At 47.9% G+C, this 16,242-nt stretch overlaps 1 protein-coding gene across 2 annotated transcripts in view; it reads left to right on the top strand.

Annotated features, from left to right (window-relative positions):
• ptpn23a (protein tyrosine phosphatase, non-receptor type 23, a) overlaps positions 1-16,242 on the top strand; it is a 77,374-nt gene that overhangs the window by 16,569 nt on the left and 44,563 nt on the right. For both annotated transcript variants that reach the window (XM_078398385.1, XM_078398384.1), the window contains exons 5-13: positions 1,830-1,879; positions 3,379-3,510; positions 7,344-7,424; positions 8,262-8,393; positions 9,978-10,025; positions 10,467-10,523; positions 13,489-13,547; positions 14,070-14,149; positions 16,096-16,210. In XM_078398385.1, coding sequence (XP_078254511.1) covers positions 1,830-1,879; positions 3,379-3,510; positions 7,344-7,424; positions 8,262-8,393; positions 9,978-10,025; positions 10,467-10,523; positions 13,489-13,547; positions 14,070-14,149; positions 16,096-16,210 — 754 coding nt within the window. The remainder of the gene's footprint in view (positions 1-1,829; positions 1,880-3,378; positions 3,511-7,343; positions 7,425-8,261; positions 8,394-9,977; positions 10,026-10,466; positions 10,524-13,488; positions 13,548-14,069; positions 14,150-16,095; positions 16,211-16,242) is intronic.

Genomic DNA, 16,242 nt, shown 5'->3' with positions numbered 1-16,242 from the left:
TGGTCTAGCACCCTCCCCTCCCCCTCTTCCCCCTTCCCCTCCTCCCCCCCCCCACTCATCCACTCCATCCCCCACTCAACCCCACAAACCTCTGCTGCTTTGGTCTAGCACCCTCCCCTCCCCCTCTTCCCCCCTTCCCCTCCCCCCCCACTCACCCACTCCATCCCCCCTCAACCCCCCTTATCCCTCCCCTCCCCCCCACTCACCCACTTCAACCCCCCTTATCCCCCCCTTCCCTCCCCCTCCATCCGCCCCTTATTCCCCCACTTTCCACTCCATCCCCCCTCAACCCCCCTTATCCCCCCCTCTCCCCCACACCCACTCTATCCCCCTCAACCCCCCTTATCCTCCCTCCCCCCCCCCCACTCACCCACTCCATCCCCCCTCAACCCCCCTATCCCCACTCACCCACTCCATCCCCCCTCAACCCCCCTATCCCCACTCACCCACTCCATCCCCCCTCAACCCCCCTATCCCCACTCACCCACTCCATCCCCCCTCAACCCCCCTATCCCCACTCACCCACTCCATCCCCCCTCAACCCCCCTATCCCCACTCACCCACTCCATCCCCCCTCAACCCCCCTATCCCCACTCACCCACTCCATCCCCCCTCAACCCCCCTATCCCCACTCACCCACTCCATTCCCCCAAACAAATGTTGTTGATAATTTTGGTTAGTTTCCTTAATGAAACATTTTGTGTTGTATTTTGGAAGTTAACTTAATGTTCTCTTTAGAATCCTTTTTCGGATGCCGCCATTGTGAGGCTTCCCCCATTATTAGTTTAGTTTAAAGATACAGCGCGGAAACAGGCCCTTCGGCCCACCGAGTCCGTGCTGACCGGCGATCACCCGTTCACACCAGTTCCATGTTGTCCCACTTTCTCATCCACTCCCTACACACAAGGAGGCAATTTACGGAGGGCCAATTATCCCAGAAACCCCCACGTCTTTGGGATGTGGGAGGAAACTGTGTGGTGAATCTGTGGGATTCTTTGCCACAGAAGGCTGTGGAGGCCAAATCAGTGGATATTTTTAAGGCAGAGATAAATAGATAGATTGTTGATTAGTGCAGGTGTCAGGGGTTATGGGGAGAAGGCAGGAGAATGGGGTTAGGAGGGAGAGATGGTTCAGCCGTGATTGACTGGTAGAGTAGACATGATGGGCCGAATGGCCTAATTCTACTCCTATTCAATAGACAATAGGTGCAGGAGGAGGCATTCGGCCCTTCGAGCCAGCACCGCTATTCAATGTGATCATGGCTGATCATTCTCAATCAGTACCCCGTTCCTGCCTTCTCCCCATACCCCCTGACTCCGCTATCCTTAAGAGCTCTATCTAGCTCTCTCTTGAATGCATTCAGAGAATTGGCCTCCACTGCCTTCTGAGGCAGAGAATTCCACAGATTTACAACTCTCTGACTGAAAAAGTTTTTCCTCATCTCCGTTCTAAATGGCCTACCCCTTATTCTTAAACTGTGGCCCCTTGTTCTGGACTCCCCCAACATTGGGAACATGTCTCCTGCCTCTTAACGTGTCCAACCCCTTAATAATCTTATACGTTTCGATAAGATCGCCTCTCATCCTTCTAACCTTCCTCATGACCTTATGAAACCGGAGCATACATGTGGTCATGGGGCAAATGTACAAAGTCCAAACGTAGCCAGCACCCGAGATCAGGATGGAAGCTGAGTCTCTGGTGTTGTGAGGAAGTGGCTGCACCAACTGTGCTGCCCAATTTAATTTAATGCTTAATTGGCATAATTACATCAGGGACGGGGTTGTGAATGACTAAGATACTGAGCTGGTTATCATTTGTTTTGCTTCCAGGAGCCCTTCACTCAATGCTTGGAGCCGTGGACAACAGAGTTACGGAGGAGGTAGGGGGTACATACCATGAATTGTGAAACTCGACTAGTCGTAAAGACTGCCTTTTAGGCTCACTGCATACAGCCAAAACATTATGACCTGATGAGCCAAATCGTTCTGCCCATCTGCCTAATATGCTGCTGGTCCTCCGTGTGCAGCCCCATACGCAGCAGGGTGCGATGCACTGTGTATTGTGACACATTCCTCCCGCCACCACCATTAACATTCTCTGTGACTTGTGCCACAGTCGACCTTCTGTCGGTTCGGACCAGACGGGATAGCCTTCGTTGCCCTCGCGCATCGATGAGCCTTGGGCGCCCAACACCCTGTCTGTCGCCGGTTTGTGGTTTGTCCCTCCTCGGACCACTGTCGGTCGGTACTCACCACTGCTGACCGGGAGCACCCCACAAGCCTTGCCGTTTCAGAGATGCTCTGACCCAGTCGTCTGGCCAGAACAATTTGGGCCCTTGTCAAAGTCGCTCAGGTCTTTACTCCTGCCCATTTCTCCTGCATCCAACACATCAACTTCACCCCTTGACAGGTGCCATTGTAACAAGATAACCAATGTTATTCACTTGGCCTGTCAGTGGTCTTGATGTTTTGGCTGGTCGGTGTATGTGGAAACTGCAGTATGACAAAGGTTAGGATAGCTGTACAGCACAACAACCTTCAGGCATTCATTGACGCACATCATTGTTCCTGATTGGTATTCATTGACGTAGCCCAATGTTTTGGGATGGGTATTCCTTGACATTGAAAATCAAATAAAGGATTAAATAGCATGTAAGTTTACTTGTATTAGAGTTAGACAAAGCTCTTAAAGTTAGCGGAGTCAAGAGATACGGGGAGAAGGCAGGAACAGGTACTGATTGTGGATGTTCAGCCGTGATCACAGTGATTGGCGGTGCTGGCTCGAAGGGCCGAATGGCCTCCTCCTGCACCTCTTGTCTATCGTCTGTTAGTGTTATTGCATTTGTATATTAATGTTTTGAGAACGTATTGTTATTGATGATAAGAAATTAGAAAGTGCGCACAATTTCAAAGGTCAAAATCTGTATAAAAGGTTGACCGTTGAAATTGGAATTTCAGAGTAGTGCAGTGTGTGGGAGAGTGCTGTTCCCCTTGGGCACCAGTAAATAAAGTGTAGGATAGACACAAAATGCTGGAGTAACTCAGCAGGTCAGGCAGCATCTCAGGAGAGAAGGAATGGGCGGCGTTTCGGTTGGAGACCCTTCTTCAGACTGAAGAAAGGTCTCGACCCGAAACGTCACCCATTCCTTCTCTCCCGAATCAGTCTGAAGAAGGCTCTCGGCCCGAAACGTCACCCATTCCATCTCTCCCGAGATGCTGCCTGACCCGCTGAGTTACCCCAGGATTTTGTGTCTAACTTCGATTTTAACCGGCACCTGCAGTTTTTCCCTACTTGTAAATAAAGTGTGTCTGGAAAATGAATGGGAGTTGTCCGAGTCCACGAGACACACAATGATTGATTTCCGCTGTCCCATTGCAGGGTATGAAGGTTTCTTGTACGCACTTCCAGTGTTCGGCGGGAGCTTTCACCTACTTGCGTGATCACTTCAGTCACTCGTTCAGCGTCGACATGAGCCACCAGATCCTCAACCTCAACATCAATCTCATGCTGGTAAGTTAATGTTCAGGAGCAGACAGTGTACAAAATCACGAGAGGAATAGATCGGGTAGATGCCCAGGGTAGGGGAATCGAGGACCAGAGGACATAGGTTCAAGGTGAAGGGGAAAAGATTTAATAGGGATCCGAGGGGTAACCTTTTCACACACAGGGTGGTGGGTGTATGGAACAAGCTGCCAGAGGAGGTAGTTGAGGCTGGGACTATCCCATCCTTTAAGAAACAGTTGGACAGGTACATGGATAGGACAGGTTTGGAGGGATATGGACCAAGCGCAGGCAAGTGGGACTAGTGTCCTGGGGGTCAGATCCTGATCCTGGGGGGACAGGGCTTTCTCCATCGCTGCTCCCACCCTATGGAACTCACTACCCCAAACCGTCAGAGACTCCTCCACACTCACCACATTCAAAACATCACTGAAGTCTCACCTGTTCAGTACTGCCTTCAACCACTGAAGGTCACCTCACCTTCTGTCTCCTTTCTCTGTTCGTTTACTTATTTATCTATTTATTCACTTCCCTATGTTCTTTAAATCCCTGTAAAGCGTCTTTGAGTGTATGAAAAGCGCTATATAAATGTAATACATTATTATTATTATTAGTGTAGCTGGGACATTGTTGGCCGGTGTGGGCGAGTTGGGCTGAAGGGCCTGTTTCCACACTGTATCACTCTATAACTCTGAGCAGAATTAGTCCATTCGGCCCATCAAGTCTACTCCGCCATTCAATCATGGCTGCTCAATCTCTCCCTCCTAACCCGCATTCTCCTGCCTTCTCCCCATAACCCCGCACACCCGTGCTGGTTTAGTTTATTTAGTTTAGAGATACAGCGCGGAAACAGGCCCTTTGGCCCACCGGGTCCGTGCCGACCAGCGATCCCCGCACACTAACACTATCTCACACACACTAGGGACAATTTACACTTACACCAAGTTAATTAACCTAAGTACCTGCACGTCTTTAGAGTGTGGGAGGAAATCGAAGGTCTCGGAGAAAACCCACGCAAGTCACAGGGAGAACGTACAAACTCCGTACAGACAGCGCCCGTAGTCGGGATGGAACCCGGGTCTCCGGCGCTGTCAGGCAGCAACTCTACCGCTGCGCCACCGTGCCCCCTAATCAAGAATCTATAGATAGACAATAGGTGCAGGAGTAGGCCATTCGGCCCTTCAAGCCATAGAATCTATGTATAGAGAGTTCTATGGGGATCCGCACGGGCGGCGGGAACGTCCCGGGGAGCCACACGGGCCCGATGCACGCGCCGAACCGCAGCGGCACCGACGACTAGAGCGCCGACTGGAACGCTGGACAACCCAGACTCCGCTGTCATCCGTGCCCAAAGGCCCACCTGAATCTCCCTGTAAACCAACACTAAAGCTGAGGGAAATGCCTGCCCCAAATGCAATCGGAAAAAAATCACATATTGTTCATCCATCTTGCTCATTAGTTCTCGGAGCCGAATTAGGCCATTCAGCCCATCTTGCCATAGAGGGAGTACAGAGAAGGTTCACCAGATTGATTCCTGGGATGGCAGGACTTTCATATGAAGAAAGACTGGATAGACTCGGCTTGTACTCGCTGGAATTTAAAAGATTGAGGGGGGATCTTATAGAAACTTACAAAATTCTTAAGGGGTTGGACAGGCTGGATGCAGGAAGATTGTTCCCGATGTTGGGGAAGTCCAGAACAAGGGGTCACAGTTTAAGGATAAGGGGGAAGTCTTTTAGGACCGAGATGAGAAAGGTTTTTTTCACACAGAGAGTGGTGAATCTGTGGAATTCTCTGCCACAGAAGGTAGTTGAGGCCAGTTCATTGACTATATTTAAGAGGGAGTTAGATGTGGCCCTTGTGGCTAAAGGGATCAGGGGTTATGGAGAGAAGGCAGGTACAGGATACTGAGTTGGATGATCAGCCATGATAATATTGAATGGCGGTGCAGGCTCGAAGGGCCGAATGGCCTACTCCTGCACCTATGTTCTATGTTTCTATGTTTCTAAGTCTACTCTGCCATTCAACCATGGCTAGGAATGAACTGCAGGTGCTGGTTTAAACCAAAGATAGAAACAAAATGCTGGAATAATTCAGCGAGGCAGGCAGCATCTCTGAAGAGAAGGATTGGGTGATGTTTCGGGTCAAGGCCCTTCTTCAGACTGAAGAACCATGGCTGATCTATCGCCCCCTCCTAACCCCATTCTCCTGCCTTCTCCCAATAACCCCTGACACTCGTACGAATCAAGAATCTATCTCTGTCCGCCTAAAAACTATCCATTGGCGGCCTCCACAGCCGTCTGTGTCAGTTAATTCCACAGATTCACCACCCTTGGACTAAAGAATTTCTTCCTCATCTCCTTCCTAAAGGTACGCCCTCTTATTCTGAGGCAGTGCCCTCTGGCTCTAGACTCTCCCACTAAGACAAGTCTTGGTAGGACTGGTCTTGTATGGGATTGGGAGGTTGTGCAAACTTGCCTCCCCACAGTTGCTGAGATGGTGAGGCAGGATAATATTGTGTCAATTTATTCACAAAATGCTGGAGTAACTCAGCAGGTCAGGCAGCATCTCGGGAAAGAAGGAATGGCATTAGTATAAGAGAAGGAATATTAGTATAAGAGTTTCTTATACTAATATTGTGTCAAGATATTCGGGTATGTTTCCTGGGTTAGCTTGGCCTCGAGTAAGACTGAACATGGGATGGATTTATTTACAGCAAGTTTGGTGGTGGTTTGTACTGCTGGAAGTAATGATTTGCATCCTTCGCTGCAGTTCATACTTAAAAGAAAAAAGACAAGTACACTATTAAAATCCTGTTAGAATCGTTCAATCCATTCTCATCTGCACTAACCTCAATCATTGCTTGCTTCTCCCTGATCTATCAAAGCTGAAAATCTCTAATCTCGATCTCAGAATATTTTTGATAGGACCTATTTATCGCTAAACCATTAAACATTAATGTAAATAAAAGATGCAGAGTGCTGGAGTAACTCAGCGGGTCAGGCAGCATGTGTGGAGAACATGGATAGGTGACGTTTCACAGAGTTCTGGAGTAACTCAGCGAGTCAGGCAGCATCTGTGGAGAACATGGATAGGTGACGTTTCACAGAGTGCTGGAGTAACTCAGCGGGTCAGGCAGCATCTGTGGAGAACATGGATAGGTGACGTTTCACAGAGTGCTGGAGTAACTCAGCGGGTCAGGCAGCATCTCTGGAAAATATGGGGCCCTTCTTCAGACTGGACCTGAAAGGTCACCTATCCATGTTCTCCAGAGATGCTGATGCCTGATCCACTGTGTTACTCCAGCACTTTGTGGCCTTTATAAAAAATAAACCAGCATCTGAAGTTCTTTGTGTCCACATTCTTAAATGATGTAGCTTAAATATCGCAGAGTCTGCATTACACGTTGACAATTTACTAAGTGAATCTATTTTTACTCCAGTATTAAAGATAAATAAAAGGACTGCACAGTGGCGCAGCGGTAGAGTTGCTGCCTTACAGCGCCAGAGACCCGGCTTCGATGCCGACTACGGGCGCTGTCTGTACAGAGTTTGCACGTTCTCCCCGTGACCTGCGTGGTATTTCTCCGGGTGCTTCAGTTTCCTCCCACACTCCAAAGACGTGCGGGCTTGTAGGTTAATTGGCTTCGGTAAAGATTGGAAATTGTGCCCATTGTGTGTGGGATCGTGCTAGTGTGCAGGGATCGCTGGTCGGTGTGGACTCGGGGGGCCAAAGGGCCTGTTTCCGTGCCCTCTCACTAAATTCATAAATTGCCCTGGCAGATTTTTTAAAGTTGATATCAAAAGTTATTTTTAATCTCAGACTGCTATCTTTGCATTTAGGGACAAGCGCAGGAGTGTCTGTTGGAAAAATCTATGCTGGACAATAGAAAAAGTTTTCTAGTGGCGAGAATAAGTGCTCAGGTAAGTGTGCCAAGTACACTATTACAATCCTGTTAGAAACGTTCAATCCATTCTCATCTGCACTCACCTCAATCATTGCTTGCTTCTCCCTGATCTATCAAAGCTGAAAATCTCTAATCTCGATCTCAGAATATTTTTGATAGCACCTATTTAACGCTAATCCATTGAACATTAATGTAAATAAAAGATGCAGAGTGCTGGTATCACAAAATGCTGGAGTAACTCAGCAGGTCAGGCAGCATCTAGGAGAGAGGGAATGGATGACGTTTCAGGTCGAGACCCTTCTTTAGACTGAAGGAGAGTCAGAAGGGTCTCGACCCAAAACGTCACCCATTCCCTCTCTCCTAGATGCTGCCTGACCTGCTGAGTTACTCCAGCATCTTGTGATACAGCACCTCTGGAGAACATGGATAGGTGACGTTTCACAGAGTGCTGGAGTAACTCAGCGGGTCAGGCAGCATCTGTGGAGAACATGGATAGGTGACGTTTCACAGAGTGCTGGAGTAACTCAGCGGGTCAGGCAGCATCTCTGGAGAACATGGATAGGTGACTTTTTGAGTCAAAACTCTTTTTCAGACCCTATCCGTGTTCTCCAGAGATGCTGGTTCCACAAATCCAGACCAGCTGAGTTACTCCGGCACTTTGTGGCTTTTTTAAATAAACTAGTGTATGGTGTTCTTTGTGTCTCCAAACATTAATGTAAGTCCCAGAACGGTTGCATTGGTTCTGATCAGCTTGTCATTATTGAGCGGTTGCGCTTGGGTGAATGTGGCGTAGGTTTTGGATGTCGGGAGCGGGGGAAAGCTGGTGGGTATTTACACTGCACTGTGTTGCCAGGTGGTGGACTATTACAAGGAGGCTTGCCGTGCTCTGGAAAATTCAGAGACGGCCTCGCTCATAGGAAAATTTCAGAAAGACTGGAAGAAACTGGTACAGATGAAGATCTATTACTACGCAGCCGTTGCACATGTAAGTAGCAGTGTATGTGTTAATATTCAACTCTGCATTCAACCTGCGTCTTTCCAGTACACAGACTACACGGAGATGGCATATTGATCAAGTAACTGGGCCAGTGATCCACAGATCTGAACTTAAGGAAGAAAATTTACAAAATCATGAGAGGAATAGATCGGGTAGATGCACAGAGTCTTTTACCCAGAGTTGGGGAATCGAGGACCAGAGGACATAGGTTCAAGGTGAAGGGAAAAAGATTTAACAGGAATCCGAGGGGTAACTTTTTCACACAGAGGGTGGTGGGTGTATGGAACGAGCTGCCAGAGGAGGTAGTTGAGGCTGGGATTATCCCATCATTTAAGAAACAGTTGGACAGGTACATGGATAGGACAGGTTTGGAGGGATATGGACCAAGCGCAGGCAGGTGGGACTAGTGTAGCTGGGACATTGTTGGCCGGTGTGGGCGAGTTGGGCCGAAGGGCCTGTTTCCACACTACATCACTCTGTGACTCTATGAAGGGCCTGTTTCCACACTGTATCACTCTGTGACTCTATGAGGATCTATACGTTTAGATGCTTCCAAAATGCCCCCCAACACAGATGACTATTTACGTGCTAGCCACAGAAGCCGATCTACAAGCTCGTATTACAATCGCTCCACGCTCTTAAATCTCTATTCCTATAGCAACGTTTCTTACTTTAAGGTCATAAGGAATAGGAGTAGAATTAGGCCATTTGGCCCATCAAGTCTACTCCGCCATTCAATCATCTCTACGTCCTAACCCCATTCTCCTGCCTTCTCCCCATAACCTCTGACACCCGAACTAATCAAGAATCTATCTACCTCTGCCTTAAAAATATCTACTGACTTGGACTGCACAGTCTTCTGTGGCAAAGAGTCCAACAGATTCACCTTCTGTGCCTTAACTGTGATCCTCTTTGATGACCCTCGAACTATCCTTGATTAGACTTTGCTGGCTTTACCTTGCGCTAAACGTTATTCCCTTATCCTGTATCTATACACTGTAAATGGATCGACTGTAATCATGTATTGTCTTTCTGCTGACTGGTTAGCACGCACCAAAAGCTTTTCACTGTACCTCGGTACATGTGACAATAAACTGAACTAAACATAGTTACTTTGTTTAATGAAGTGAAATGGGATAATTTATTTTCGGGGAAAAACTACCGTTGACAATGGTAACTGTTAGCATGTGCTAACAATCGTATCGTATGTACGTATAAAATGATGAAAGGACAAGCTAGATGCTAGAAACATGTTCCCAATGTTGGGGGAGTCCAGAACCATGGGCCACACAGTCTAAGAATAAAGGGGAGGCCATTTAAAACTGAGGTGAGAATATGTCTATGTCTAACCATCCATCTCCTTCAGTAGACTGAGGGCAGCTTACAGCCCAGCGGTAGGAACGTTTATTTCTCTAATCCCTGCATTCCCTCCCTGTCCCTCACAGAAACGGGCCCTTCGGCCCAACTTGCCCTTGTACCTTTATAAATCACTGACAATTCTTTCCTATTCCTGGTCAATAGACCTTTCTTGCGTGTCGTGTTTTTATGAAGGCTTTTTGTGCTTTATTATAGCTTCATATGGGCAAACAATCAGAGGAACAACAGAAATACGGAGAAAGGGTGAGTAGAAATATTCACCATTGTTTCCCCCTTCGGGGTTTGTAATGTGGATCGGAATATGAATGAATATTACCTCATCGTGGGCGGTCACGGTGGCGCAGCGGTAGAGTTGTCGCCTTACAGCAAATGCAGCGCCGGAGACCCGGGTTCCATCCCGACTATGGGTGCTGTCTGTACGGAGTTTGTACGTTCTCCCCGTGACCTGCGTGGGTTTTCTCCGAGATCTTCGGTTTCCCTCCACGTTCCAAAGACGTGCAGGTTTGTGGGTTAATTGGCTCGGTAAACGTAACAGTTGTCCCTAGTGTGTGTGGGATAGTGTTAAATGTGCGGGGATCGCTGGTCGGCGCGGACCCGGTGGGCCGAAGGGCCTGTTTCCGTGCTTTTTCTCTAAACAATCTGCTTGGGGAACATGTCAGATTGATCCCTGTTCTGTTGTTGCAGCTTGCTTACTTTCAGAGTTCATTCGACAAGTTGAACGAAGCAATCAAGTATGCAAAGGTAAGGTCCCGCTTTATTGAAAGGCTGCTTTGTGCGCCAATTGATTGCAGAAAAGGATAGGAAATATTTGGGGGTGTCTGTGCCAAATACAAGCAAATGGGACCAGCCGAACTAGCACAAGCCAAGTTGGTCAGAATGGTCAAGGTGGGCCGATGGGCCTGTTTCCGTACTGTCCATGATCTGCAGTGGACTTCCATGTGGCAGCTTCAAGTTCCAGTTCAGTTTATTGTCACGTGTGCCGAGGTACAGTGAAAAGCTTTTGTTGCGTGCTAACCAGTCAACAGAAAGACAATACACGATTACAATCGAGCCGTCCACAGTGTACAGATATATGATAAAGAGAAAATGTGAATAGTGTTTAGTGCAAGATAAAGTCCAACCAACGATAGCCCGACAGTCTCCAATGAGGTAGATAGTAGTTCAGCACTGCTCTCTGGTTGTGGTGGGATGGTTCAGTTGCCTGATAACAGCCGGGAAGAAACTGCCCCTGAATCTGGAGGTGTGCGTTTTCACACATCTGTACCTTTTGCTCGATGGGAGAGGGGAGAAGAGGGAGTGACCGGGGTCAACTCAGTTCCTGCCTCACACATTCATCCTCTGCTTTAGAGAAGACATCTGCACCCGTTGTTACTATCCATTGGAGTCATAGAGTAATACAGCACGATACAGGCCCTTCGGCCCACCCCGACTATGCCCACCAAGTTGGCATATATTAGAAACGTAGAAAATAGGTGCAGGAGGAGGTCGTTTGGCCCTTCGAGCCAGCACCGCCATTCAATGAGATCATGGCTGATCATTCACAATCAGTAACCCGTGCCTGCCTTCTCCCCATATCTCTTGATTCCACTAGCCCCTAGAGCTCTATCTAACTCTCTTTTAAATTCATCCAGTGAATTGGCCTCCACTGCCCTCTGTGGCAGAGAATTCCACAAATTCACAACTGTCTGGGTGAAAACGTTTCTTCTCACCTCAGTTTTAAATGGCCTCCCCTTTATTCTAAGACTGTGTGGCCCCTGGTTCTGGACTCGCCCAACATTGGGAACATTTTTCCTGCATCTAGCTTGTCCAGACCTTTTATAATTTTACACGTCTCTGTAAGATCCCCTCTCATCCTTCTAAACTCCGGTGAATACAAGCCCTGTCTTCCCAATCTTTCCTCATATGACAGTATCTCTTGGTGAGATTTGTTTTTCCCTGGTGTGTTGCGGGCAGCAGTGTAGAGGCTCGTAACATCGTGACGGCCATCGATGAGGTGATCGCAGTCTTGTTCCCAGGGTACGGGCATCTGTAAGGGATTAGTTTAACTTGGCATGGTGTTCAGTGCAGACAATAGACAATAGACAATAGACAATAAGTGCAGGAGGAGGCCATTCGGCCCTTCGAGCCAGCACCACCATTCAATGTGATCATGGCTGATCATTCTCAATCAGTACCCCGTTCCTGCCTTCTCCCCATACCCCCTGACTCCGCTTTCCTTAAGAGCTCTATCTAGCTCTCTCTTGAATGTATTCAGAGAATTGGCCTCCACTGCCCTCTGAGGCAGAGAATTCCACAGATTCACAACTCTCTGATTGAAAAAGTTTTTCCTCATCTCTGTTCTAAATGGCCTACCCCTTATTCTTAAATTGTGGCCCCTGGTTCTGGACTCCCCCAACATTGGGAACATGTTTCCTGCCTCTAACATGTCCAACCCCTTAATAATCTTATACGTTTCGATAAGATCCCCTCTCATCCTTCTAAATTCCAACGTATACAAACCTAGTAGCCCCAGTCTTTCAACATATGACAGTCCCGCCATTCAGTGAATTAACATAGTAAACCTACGCTGCACGCCCTCAATAGCAATGGACTTAGTGGGCCGAAGGGCATGTTTCCACACAGTAGCGGGGGAGGAGAAGGGGGGGGGGACATTGAGGATCAATAGACAATAGGTGCAGGAGGAAGCCATTCGGCCCTTCGAGCCAGCACCGCCATTCACTGTGATCATGGCTGATCACCCACAATCAGTAACCTGTTCCTGCCTTCTCCCCATACCCCTTGACTCCGCTATCCTTAAGAGCTAAATCTAACTCTCTCTTGAAAACATCCAGTGAATTGGCCCCCACTGCCTTCTGAGGCAGAGAATTCCACAGATTCACAACTCTCTGGATGAAAAAGTTTTTCCTCGTCTCCATTCTAAATGGCCTACCCCTTATTCTTAAACTGTGGCCCCTTGTTCTGGACACGATGTTCCAACATCGGGAACATGTTTCCTGCATCTAACGTGTCCAATCCCTTAATAATCTTATGTTTCAGTAAGATCCCCTCTCATCCTTCTAAATTCCAGTGTATACAAGCCTAGTCGCTCCAGTCTTTCAACATATGACAGTCCCGCCACCCCGGGATGGAAGGGCCCGCTCCTGTGCTGTACTGTTCTCTGTGCTCTCATTCTTTGCAGTACTGAGGTTTATATTGGGGACCACAAAGACATTCGAAGATGCACATTCATCCTGATGCTGTGTGAAATAAGTAAATAAAGATTCCAGGAAAAGACTCGTTTTCATATGTTCATCAGCGATATGAGCAAAATTAGGCCATTCGGCCCATCAAGTCTACTCCGCCATTCAATCGTGGCTGATCTATCTCTCCCACCTAACCCCATTCTCCTGTCTTCTCCCCATAACCCCTGACACCCGTACTAATCAAGAATCTATCTATCTCTGCCTTAAAAATACCCATTGACTTGGCCTCCACAGCCGTCTGTGGCAAAGAATTCCACAGATTCACCGCCCTCTGACTGAGGAAATTCCTCCTCATCTTCCTTTAATTTTGAGGCTAGGATTTCTGATTATGACTCGTCTGAAATTAGTTTTGAAAATGGGCTGTGTGTTGGTGGATGGGGAGAAATTGTCGTTTGTTTTACCTGCATATTGTTGGATACCGATTTACAGCATAAAAGTAGACTGCGAATCTCCCTCTGTTTCAGGGGCAACCAGAGACGGTACAAGAAGCACTGCGTTTTACTATGGATGTCATTGGAGGAAAGTAAGTAATCAATGTTTAGGAAGGAACTGCAGATGCTGGTCTACACCAAAAATAGACAGAGTGCTGGAGTAACTCAGCGGGTCAGGCAGCATCTCTGGAGAACATGGATAGGTGACGTTTCACAGAGTGCTGGAGTAACTCAGCGGGTCAGGCAGCATCTGTGGAGAACATGGATAGGTGACGTTTCACAGAGTGCTGGAGTAACTCAGCGGGTCAGGCAGCATCTGTGGAGAACATGGATAGGTGACGTTTCACAGAGTGCTGGAGTAACTCAGCGGGTCAGGCAGCTTCTGTGGAGAACATGGATAGGTGACGTTTCACAGAGTGCTGGAGTAACTCAGCGGGTCAGGCAGCATCTGTGGAGAGCATGGATTGGAAAGACACTTTCTATCTGCTGAAGGATCCTGACCCAAAACGTCACCTATCCTGTTCATTGTGACTGGGGGGGGGGGGGGGGAAGAAATATGGTGAGTAATATCCATGATATTTTTCTCCACATTTGATCATCCTTTTTATGCTTAGGTACACATCAGCCAAGAAGGACAATGACTTTGTCTACCACGAGACTGTACCACCCATTGATTCACTCACGTCTGTGAAAGGCAAGTTTTCTTAGATTAAGCTCAATATTTTAGATTTAGTTTAGTTTAGAGATACAGCGCGGAAACAGACCCTTCGGTCCACCGGGTCCGCGCCGCCCAACGATCCCCGCACACTAACACTATCCTACACACACCAGGGACAATTTTTACATTTGCCCAGCCAATTAACACTGTCCGACAAACTGGGGGACTATTTAGACTTATACCAAGCCAATTAACCTACATACCTGCACGTCTTTGGAGTGTGGGAGGAAACCAAAGATCTCGGGGAAAACCCACGCAGGTCACGGGGAGAACGTACAAACTCCGTACAGACAGCACCCGTAGTCGGGATGGAACCCGGGTCTCCGGCGCTGTGAGGCAGCAACTATACCGCTGGTTGATTATTGTCATATGTACTGAGATACAGTTAAAAACCTTGATCGTTTGCTATGTAGTCAAAGTAGATAATACTACACCGGAGTACAGTCAAGTCATACACGAGTACACTAGGTAATGTAAAGGGAAAGAAAGGTACCAGAATGCGGAATATAGCGTTGCAGCGTTACAGCATTACAGTTACAGAGAAAAAGTGCAAGGTCTGCAATGAGGTAGGCTGGAGGGTTGAGATTCACGATGTTAATCCACGGGATGGCGGGACTGTCATATGAGGGAAGATTGGAAAGACTGGGCTCGTATTCACTGGAGTTTAGAAGGATGAGAGGGGATCTTATCGAGACGTATAAAATTATAAAAAGGACTGGACAAGCTAGATGCAGGAAAAATGTTCCCAATGTTGGGCGAGTCCAGAACCAGGGGCCACAGTCTTAGAATAGAGGGGAGGTCATTTAAAACTGAGGTGAGAAAAAACCTTTTCACCCAGAGAGTTGTGAATTTGTGGAATTCTCTGCCACAGAGGGCAGTGGAGGCCAATTCACTGGATGAATTTAAAAGAGAGTTAGAGCTCTAGGGACTAGCGGAATCAAGGGATATGGGGAGAAGGCAGGCACGGGTTACTGATTGTGGATGATCAGCCATGATCACAATGAATGACATTACTGGCTCGAAGGGCCAAATGGCCTCCTCCTGCACCTATTTTCTATGTTTCTATGTTTATCCTCTATTGTCAGACTGGCATGTGACTTGGCGATGGTGTGGCTGTATCATTGTCCATTTTGAGTCAAGGGCATCATTAGCACGAGAGTTCTTCAGGTTGTGAAAAGAGCTGGTAACATGGAAGATTGAAAGAGGGAAAGAGAGTCATTGTGTTGTAATGTGACTGAGATCAGTTAGTGGGCTATCTACGCAAGAAATAAAGTGAATCATGTTTGGTTTCAATGATCACAGAGTCTAATGTCACACAAAACACCATCGCAAAGAAAGACAGTAAAGGCCCAAACATTTTTGTTCTTTGGCTGTCGTTCACTTTAGTTTAGTGTAGAGATCCAGCGTGGAAACAGGCCCTTTCGGCCCACCGAGTCCGCGCCGACCAGCGATCCCCGCACACTAACACTATCCTACACACCCTAAGGACAATTTGCAATTATGCTAAGCCAATTAAGGGCGGCACGATGGCACAGCGGTAGAGTTGCTGCCTTACAGCGAATGCAGCGCCAAAGATCCGGGTTTGATCCCGACTACGGGTGCTGTCTACGGGTACACACTACGGAGTTTGTACGTTCTCCCCGTGACCTGCGTGGGTTTTCTCCGGGATCTCACGTTTCCTCCCACACTCCAAAGACGTGCAGGTTTGTGGGTTAATTGGCTTAGTAAATGTAAACATTGTCCCTAGTGTGTGTAGGATAGTGTTAGTGTGCGGGGATCGCTGGTCGGTGCGGACCCCGTGGGCCGAAAGGGCCTGTTTCCACGCTGTATCTCTAAACTAAACTAATTAACCTCCAAACCTGTACGTCTCTTGGAAATAAATGACGATATTTTGAATCTTGTGGTGGTGTATTTTTTACTAGGAGCATCGCTGGTAAAAGCCCTCCCTGTCAATCCCACCGACCCAAACGTGACCGGCCCTGACATCTTTACAAAGTTGGTGCCAATGGAAGCACATGAGGCCTCGTCTCTGTACAGGTGAGCCTGGGACTTGCAACCTCCGTACAGAA

The sequence above is a fragment of the Rhinoraja longicauda genome, chromosome 4, assembly GCF_053455715.1.
Source record: "Rhinoraja longicauda isolate Sanriku21f chromosome 4, sRhiLon1.1, whole genome shotgun sequence".
NCBI lineage: Eukaryota > Metazoa > Chordata > Chondrichthyes > Rajiformes > Arhynchobatidae > Rhinoraja > Rhinoraja longicauda.
Note: the sequence above shows the minus strand (reverse complement) of the source record. Positions and strands in the feature narration are given on the sequence as shown.